Source organism: Cornus florida, unplaced genomic scaffold, assembly GCF_030987335.1.
Source record: "Cornus florida cultivar Cherokee Brave unplaced genomic scaffold, ASM3098733v1 CherokeeBrave_3.0.0_Hap2_Chr04, whole genome shotgun sequence".
Taxonomy (NCBI): Eukaryota; Viridiplantae; Streptophyta; class Magnoliopsida; order Cornales; family Cornaceae; genus Cornus; species Cornus florida.
The window spans coordinates 4440813-4450557 of record NW_026775574.1 but is presented as its reverse complement, the minus strand read 5'-3'; the positions used below and the strand labels follow the sequence as shown (position 1 = coordinate 4450557).

The 9745-nt window shown below is 38.2% G+C and overlaps 1 protein-coding gene across 1 annotated transcript; it reads left to right on the top strand.

Moving 5' to 3' along the window:
* The first annotated feature begins 366 nt into the window (after positions 1-366).
* On the top strand, positions 367-1560 carry LOC132304635 (putative F-box protein At1g47790). The gene has a single exon (XM_059802379.1). It carries the CDS (start codon positions 367-369, stop codon positions 1558-1560), a length of 1194 nt encoding a protein of 397 aa, XP_059658362.1.
* The last annotated feature ends 8185 nt before the right edge of the window (positions 1561-9745 follow it).

Here is a 9745-nt window from a genome sequence, read left to right as displayed (position 1 = left end):
TACATATTACAAGAGAATGATTGATGACAGAGAAACAAAAACAATGAAATGACTAAGAACTCACGGAATATTCACTTTTATAGAAAAAACAATACGTTAAAAGAGGAGGATATTTTGATAAAATTAAGATACTTTGAAAAAGTTGTTAACCATCTTGTCACAAATCCCATGAAATTTGGCCAATTTTTTTCGAATTTGTTACAACTATGATATTTCCTATCAAATCAGATGAAATCCAGCTCCTATTAGAATTCCTTCCTTTTCAAACAACATAAATTCCATCCTAAAATCAAATCCAATGGAATCCTATCATTCCAAACAAAGCTTAGGTCATAAGCCACTGTAAATCAAAACCTGGAGAGAGCTATGAAGGAGAAGATGTTGGATGCAAACAAGGAGAAGATGTTTTCAAGTCTTGTTCCTGACAACAGTGCAAAAGCTCTTTGTAGATTCACTGAAATGGTTGATGACCTTATCCGAACACAAGCTGAGAAATTGCAACAAAACAATGTGGTTTCTCTTCCGCAAGAGATTATCTTTGAGATACTGAAAGAAATTCCTGCGAAAATATTATTCAGATTCAGGAGTGTTTCCAAACTCTGGCTCTCCATAATTGACGATCCACTCTTCGTTGAGTCCCACCATAATCGGTCAATCAATAGGCCCGGCGGCATCAACCTTCTATTCGTGAAATCACCAACATATGAGGTGGATAACCAATTCTACTCAACAGATCCAGAAGGCAGGTCAGTCCTTCACCTTCAATCACTCGAATCACTTCCAGTCACAGCAGAGTTTTTGCCTTCTCCTTTGTATTCCGTCAAGGGCTTGATCTGTTTTCAGCGCTGCATATGGAACCCTAGCACCAGAGAAATCCATGAAATTCCACTCATTATGATAAGGAGTCCAATTTTTGTCTCTACTGGAGACGATTCATTGAGAGTTGTATCCTTCAACCTTTTAGGGTTTGATTCAGCTGCTTCCGGCGGGAAACACAAAGTCCTCAACATAACCGAAGTTTATAATTCTGAAGACGATGAGACGACCCACACCCAGTTCAAGGTTTTGACCCTCAGCCAGGGCGGCGCTGCCTCCACTTGGAGAGATATTGATATTGATCAGTCCTCTGTTAATAGTCAATTAGACAGGTTCTCACATGAGATTAATAGAGGCTGTTGTATCAATGGTATTATATATTGTTTAGGTAATATTGGTAGCTCAGGCAAATATGTTATACTGGCTTTCCAAGTTGGGGATGAGAGTTTCAAGATCATGCCACTTCCACACGGAGCCGCCAGAGATTGTTTTTTTGCAAGACAAGTAAGAGATCGTTTGGCTCTCATAAATTCTAAGGTCACCGAAATTTGGATACTAGAAGACTATGACAAGCAACTTTGGAATAAGCAGACTCTCAATGTCCCACCTATGTTTTTTGAAGAGGAGAATCCTATAGAACCCATTTGTGGTAGTGGTGTTGAGATTTTATTTCAATATCACAATTCAAAGTTCTTTTATTATAATCTGGAAACTGAAAGAACAAGAAACGTCCCCAACCTATGAAAATTGGTCTCATCATCTCACGTCAACTTCACCAGCCATGCGGAAGCTTATACCGATTGAAGGGTATGTAATTCATATATTCGAAGCTTATACATACATTTTTCTTATTTTCATAGAAGTCTAAATATATATTTTTTTCTTCATAATTTAGAAGTCTAAATACTTTGATTGGCAGTCTTAGAGGTATAAGTCTACATCCTTAATTGAAGACACCTCCATCTAATGTGGATGCAAAGTTTGAATGCTGTTTTGAGAGATTGAGGGTACCAATACCATTGCTGTTATCAAATGCCATGTGAAGCCTACTTTAAGCGATTTTAATTTCATTGTAAAACTATTTTGTTATTGGAAAGCTTGGATATAAACTTTGTATACCTGGCAAATGTTTTTTTTTTTTTTTTTTGAAGGGGTAAGCTTTTATAAATGAAGAAAAAACTGTACAACAAAGACCACAGAGCAACAGGAACAATTACAATAATGAAAAAGGACCAAGCCAAAAGCCACTGCCACACAATGAAACAATGAAACAGAAATCAAATTGTAAACCTTGAGGACTTGAACTCGAGGCATAAACGGCAACCATATACCATATGCAAAGCATCCAACTTCAACTATTAGCTGGGCTGCAGTAACAGAAAAAGTACTGGTAGACCAAGGAAGGGAACCATAACAGCCTTGCCGGGATATCAACATCTGTTGGAAATGTTGCAATGCGCCAATTCATTTTAAGGCTTCACTTCTTCTTAGCTTGGTTGGGGCACAACTTCAAAGAAAATGGTCATGCTGTCATAGGGAAACAGCACAACCTTGCTAAACTAGTTGTTGAAGCTCCTCCATTGTGTCAACTCTCCTTAAGTCTTCACTCCTTAACTTGATTGAGGCAAGTCTTGCCTTAACACAATTTCTAATTGTTCTGATGAGGATGTGAGGGGGGGATGACTTGTTTCTAAATGCCCTTGAGTTCTTTTCCTGCCAAATGAAATAAATAGCCGCTGACAATAGCAGCTTATGAGTAGTAAAGTCACCATGTTTCCAGAACTTTGAGCACCAATTAATCAATTTAGACCAGCAACTTGGCAATATATAGAAACCTGCAACATTTTGAATGAAGTTCCAAATGGCACGACTAAAGCTACATTTAAAGAAGAGGTGATCCAAAGACTCCTAATCAGCTAGACACAGGAAGCAAGCATTTGTTCTATGTTTATTTCTCATGGGTTTTGAGTCAAGAGTGTAGGGTCTATTCTTAATGGCCATCCACACTGTATGTCCATGTTTCGGGATATGATGCTTAAACCAAACAATATGGTACCATGCAAACAAGAATGAAGGTGGAGTGAAGTATTTCATGGTGAGTTTGTGAGAGTAGCCTTGCTGAGCACTAGGTAACCATTGAATCAGGTCTGTTGCTGGTGAAGGTCGGTGTGGGATTGGAAGAATGAATTTTGCTGAAAAGAGGGAGGGATCATCCACTGAAAATTGGAAATTAGGCTATCAACTTTGACATGGCAGTTTAGTTGAAGAATTTCCACTTCAGTGAGATTGAGTTGAGATGATATAGGTCCATTAGGAAGCCAATAATCAATCCACAAACTTGTATTCAGACCTGAGCCAATCTTGTGCCTGATTAAACCCCTTGACATGCCCCTTAGCTTTAAGAGTCTTCTCCAGAATCCACAGCTTAAAGCTGAAGTTTTGACAGTCCAGAAACTTCAACTCTTGATGAGGTATCTGTGAGTCCAAGCAACCCACAAAGAGTCTTTCCTAACACACAGCTTCCAAATGTGTTTGAGGCTTGAGACCCTGTTTGATAACTCTAAGCAAGGAAAACCCAAACCTCCATTAACTTTAGGTCTACAAATAGCAGGCCAAGCCACCTTTGCACCCCCTTCTTCAGTTTAATTCCAGACCAGTAGAAGCTTCTAATAACTTGATTGATTTAATCAATCACTTTTTGTGGCAGTATGAAAGCTTGAGTCCAGTAAGCTTGGATGGAGTAGAGAATGGATCTAATTAGCACTGCTCTACCAGCATAAGATAAGAATCGTGAAGTCCAGATTGTAATTCTTTTTGTGATTCTATTCACCAATGTTTGACAATCAGTTGCATTGATGGCTGAAGAGGATAAAGGCAAACCAAGGTAAGTAATTGGTAGACATCCAACCTCAAACTGCAGGAGAGATAGAATGCTTGCTCTAGTCTGTGTGTCCATCCCAGCAAAGAACACCTGACTCTTTGTGCAGTTACTAGACAGCCCAGAAATGAGTAAGAATTTGTTTAAGGCAGAAAACAGCACCTCTACTGAAGCAACATTACCATAGGAGAAAAGAAGAATGTCATCTGATGCCTAATTTACTACACCTCCAGTGGTATTTAAAAGATGGACTCAGAGAGATGGACTTTGAAATAGCAAGAGATAGGACTTCCATTGCTAAGACAAACAACAATGGTGAAATTAGATCATCTTGTCTTATGCCTCTTCTACCCTTGAAAAACCCAAAAAGCTCACCATTCATTGAGATGGAATAAGAGGGAGTTGTGATACATTGTTCAATCCAATGAATGAGCTGATTGGGAAAGCCAAATAGATGCAGGGAGTCAATGATAAACTGCCAGTGTAATGAATCAAAGGCTTTTTTCAAATCAATCTTGAGAGTACAGCAAGGTGAGTGGGATGATTTGTGATATCCATTAAGGAGCTCATGAGCCATCAAGATGTTATCTGAAATTTGTCTATCTTTTATAAATGCATTCTGTGAGGGGGAGATGAGGAAGGGAATGGCAGTACTTAGCTTTGAAGCTAAAAGCTTAGATATGCATTTATAAAGGATGTTACAACATGAAATTGGTTTGAAATCATTCACAGTGGAGGGGTTTGGTTTTTTGGGGATAAGTGCTATGTAAGAACAGTTAATGTCAGAGAGTATTCTACCATAAATGAAAAAATATTTGATTACAGCAGTCACTTCAGACCCAATGATAGGCCAAATATGTTTAAAGAAGCAGGAATTGAAGCCATCAGGTCCCGGGCTCTTGTAAGGGTGAAAGCATAGAATACAATTCTTGATTTCCAAGTCAGTTGGTATTTTAGTGAGCTGAGATAGTAAGTGAGATGGAACCACCTTGGTGAATAGGTCAAAGAAGGTATTTATACCTGGATACTGGCTATAACTTTGTTCAAGAAACTCTTGAAAGTGCCTTAAAAACTCATTTTGCAGTTCTTGTCCTTGTACTGAGATACCATTGGGATCCTCAATTGCAACAATTTTCCTCTTATTGGACTTGGATGAGAAAGCCCTCATGAAGTATGCAGTGTTTTGATCCCCAACCTTCAGCCAATGGACTTGAGCCTTCTGTTTATAAAACATTTCTTTAGCCAAACATAATTCTGAATACTTGCTTGCTAAGTCCCTTTCATTGACTCTTAGTAAATCATCAGCAGGATTAATATCAAGGCTTTTTTGGCATATGATCCAATTCCTCTTTGCAGGCTGCAACTCTTCTGGAGATAGCTCCAAATTCTTTCTTATTCAGTGCTTTCAGGGGACCTTTCAAAGCTCTCAGCCTTTGTACCACAGAGAACATTTTTATGCCTCGAATATGAATACTCCATCCTTGATGAACAATGTCGAGGAACTTCTCATTTAGTGTCCAAAAATTAAAGAACCTGAAGGGAAGATTTCTCTTAAAAGATTGTGAACCAAACTTAACCACTATTGGTGAGTGGTCAGATATGCTATGTGGTAAAAATTCACAACCAAATGTTGGTACCCTAGGGAAGATAGCCATCCATGCTTGATTGATTAGAACCCTGTCCAGCTTCCTTGAAATGTTGGCACAGCCAAAGCTACTGTTAGTCCAAGTAAAGTAGATGACAGAATACCTCAAATCCTTTAAACCATTCCTGTGCAGACAGTTATTGAAGTCAACCATGCCCTGAGTCCATCTAGGAGCTCCTCCAAATATTTCACTGATATTAAGTAAAACATTAAAGTCACCAAGAAGTATCCATGGGGTTTCAGGATCACTGTGCTGATTAATACTTCTCCATAGTTGCATATTTCACCGGCAGTGTTTGTTGCATAGATAAATGATGCTAGACACTTCATTTTCAACTTATTGATCCAAATTGTGCAGTTAATAACTTGACTATTCTGAGAGGTGTCTATAAGCTGAATTCTATTTGGGTTCCATAGCACCTATACTCTACCCAAAATAGAATGAGAGTAGTTACATTTGATATGCCATGAAGGGGCAACAGACTTGTAGATATCCTCCATATTATCACTTCCAACTTTAGTCTCCAAAAGAGCTAAGAGACTAAGATCATTATCAATAATCAACTTTTTAACCTTTACTTGCTTGAGGGAATAGTTCAGCCCTCTTATATTCCATGCTCCCCAGTTCATTGAGATGAGCTAGTAAGCTTACACAACCCCCTAAACCCCTTAAGGGTAGAAACATTGGCCAAACAGGGCTTTGACAGCTTAACCTTTTTGCTGATTTTTGAGTGTTTACCATTAGATGGTTTCCTAGTCTTGAGTGCTTTGTCAAGGATAGGAGAGAAAGTGGGATCATGGGGTTCAAAGTTAGAATTGGATTCTGAGTTCTCTTCATTGTCACTGTCTTCAGCAGCTGCATTGCTATCCAACTCAACCTCATCCTCTTAAACATGTGTCAGAGCTTAGAAGGCATTAAAAGTGTGAATAGGTTGTGTAGGAGGAATACTATCATCTGTGATCACCATGTTATCACAGGACAAATCCACAAACAATTTCAATTGCTGTGTAGCTTCAGACTGTACTGTTGGAGACAAATGTGCAGCTTGTTCCAATTCAACACTGGTATGGTGAGCTGAGTAATCAATAGTAGTAGCAGACTCATTTGGTGGTATAGCAACTCTGCATGAGTCCCCTGAGTTGGGGAAGTTGATAATATCATTGGCAAGCTGATGAATGGTATTAGATGTGGAAGCCTCATGTTGTTGGCAACAAATGCTGCGAGAGAATGGATTTGGTATGGGCATGCAATGAGATTGTTGCTTTTTCCTTTCCCTTGTGACCATCTGCCACTGTTGTGATGGATTGACATTGTCTTGAGAAGCACTCATACACAATTCATTGATTCTGGAAGTTTGTCTACTGTAGGAGGTGATGCTGTGGCCAAATGAGACACAATCAGAACATATGAGTGGCATCCAAGGGTATTGAACCTTGACAATATCCATTTTGTTCTCTTTGTTTCGTCCTGGACTGAGGAAGGAAAATGGGATGAGGGGGTAACCTCCACACACACCTTAGCAAAGTCTAGTCTATCTCTAGATTGTGTGTTGGTATCAGCAAAAAGGGGCTTTCCAATTGCACTAACAATGTAACTGAGTCCTTTTGAGGACCAAAGATTGTAGGGAACATTGAAAAGTTTAACCCAAATTGAAAGTTTATCTCCCAAATCAGAGGAATGAGTGTCATTATCATCTTGCCACAGTTTAAGAGTAATTGGCATACCTGCAATATTCCATTGCTTGCCCTTAAGGATTGATCTGCAATTCTCTGGTTTATCGAATTTGAAGAAGTAGGTGTCTTCCCTATTAACCACTGTTTTAAGTAACCCTCTGCGACCCCAGATTTTATGAGCAATTCTATCAACTGTCCTGAATGGCATTTTCTTTTTCAAAGTTCCCAACAAGCAGCTCTTCCAGTAACTTTCACCCTCATTCCAAATTACTTCTGGAGGCTCCACTACTATGCTGTCTTTGTCTACTGTTGGCTCAAAATACTCAAAGGTCCATCCCCCTGAGGAAGATTTTGCAACTGAGGCCCAACTCTGGTTTCCATGATCATCAACTGCATTGAACTTGTCTGCCAGGTTAACATCTTCATGGAGTCTATTTTCTGGATGTGATACATTCAGAGTAGGTTCATTGTATAGCGTGAAAATCATGAAAATCTCCTATCGTCACAAGAAGAAAAATGAAAAACAGTGGCAGACATTTAAGAGCATACATATAAAATGTTGTCATAAGCAGAGTCTCAATGTCACACCTATGTTTTTTTATGCGAAGAATCCTTTAGAACCCATTTGTAGTATTGGTGGTGAGATTTTATTTTAAGATATTTTGTAACCATATGGGAGGCCACTGACAAACCACCAGCTTATTTATCATTCTATTGAACTGCTAAATCCTTATATCCACCACCCTGATACCATCTTCGACCAAACCACCATGATAACTTGTCAAACACCTTCCTTGACCCTGTTCTAGATGAAAAATAACTACCAAGGCTGTCCCAAACCCAAATTTGGAGTTGTGAGATGGATAGGGCAGAATTTTATGCATGAAGGGGTGGATTTTAATTGATGCATATGGTATTTAGAATTTTGAATAAGATGATGAGATGGCACAAAAATATTGGTAAGCTGCCAACTTGTATATATGCCACACTTATCACTCTAAATTGATGTACATGGGGCGTGACCCCTTGGCGCTATAAATCATTTACTTTTATCCAAAAATGGAATTGATTTATATCTATTTATTGATTTAGTCAGCCTTTTTTGTTTTTTGTTTTTTGGTATCATCGTTGAGGCATTTGATTATGATATAGAAGAAATCTTAATGGGATGCATTGGCGTGATGGATTCCTTGGCTTAGAAGGGGGTACACCGTACATATTTACACCCCTTGGATTTGCTAGAGGTCATCAAATGCCTCCCTTTCCTTGCTTATGGGGGGTTTTTGGGTTGTTGGATATGGTAGTGGTCATCAAATGCCTCCCTTGATTATGGGGTTTTTGGATTGTTGGATGTGGTAGAGGTCATCAAATGCTTCCCTTGATTATGGGGTTTTTGGGTTTTTCTTGTAGTTGGAGATGGGGTGAGAGTTATGCCTTTGACTAGTTTATCTTGATTTACAGCTTTAGTGGTTGGACATCTTGTCCACTCTTGCACATATATAATAGTTTCTTATCGTTTTTTCTTAATAAAATTGTTCATGATCTTTGATGGTTAGAATCCATCAATAAGCACAGGGTGTTCTAGATTCGTAGCCTATGCTGTAGTTACTGTGTCAAATATATCTGTCCAGTTAGTTGAATAGTGAATAAAAGACTTATTGGTCAAATATATGTGTTGTATAAGGCATTTTAGTTAGTTGATAATCAAAATCTAATTTCTGGGTAGATATATTGTACTTTCATCTTCGATGAATGTTTACAGTGTGTAAGTTGGGATAAAATATGGTAAAAAGGCCTTGGTTTTCTATGATCTATGCATCCATCTGGAGTATATTACTAAGTGAATACAATGAAGGATCCAAAATTCTTAATCGGTTAGAAATTTGCTTTTGATACAAAATTTGCAAAGTAATTTTGGATTTGATGCAGTTATCCGCTACTTGAATTGGTTTGAATCACTTCATCGATTTTGGGCTCAGTAAATAATTATTGTTCAAATTTCAAAAGGTTCTTCCCAGAATCTCATGTAATGATTATATATTTTTTTGCTTTTTCCCGCTTTTGAAAAAAATGTGGTCATGTGTCCATCAGGGTCTTAAATGTTGTTAACTTCTGCTAGAATGATGAATGTAAAATATTTTCATAAATTAGTGTTGTTCATGGATGATTGTATTTATCTTCTATTTTTTTCTTGATTGTGTGATTTGGAATGGTCTCACTAGGCCTCTTTTATTTGTGGTCTTACTAATTTCAGTAGTATTCTGGTGCTAATGCTTTCATGGTAGGCTGGTTGCCAAATGAGATCTGAAAATTGAATTTTTGTTATTTTTCTATGATAAAGTGCCTTGTTATTATCGTTACAGTTTCACATTTTTTCTCGTTTGTATGCATGAGATTATCAAATTTTATTTTTCATGTGTCACTGTGTCAGGACATTTTAGTGATGTCATTAAATATGAATTCATTTGCATTTGCCTTGCTTTATCAAACAGGATGCTGTCACAAATGTAAAGCAGCAGTGCAGTGATTTTGTAATGACCAGAAGCATACGGCGCCGAGAAATGATCGAAGATGTACAAAGGCAAATTGCAGGCCTCAATTTCCAGGATGGTAAGAACACAGGTGTTTACAGCTACCCTACAGATCGACAGCCTTATCAAAATCAAAGATCCAATTCCCAACAGCAAACTAACACAGGGAACGTGCTGCCACCTCTTCCCCAAGCACTACCA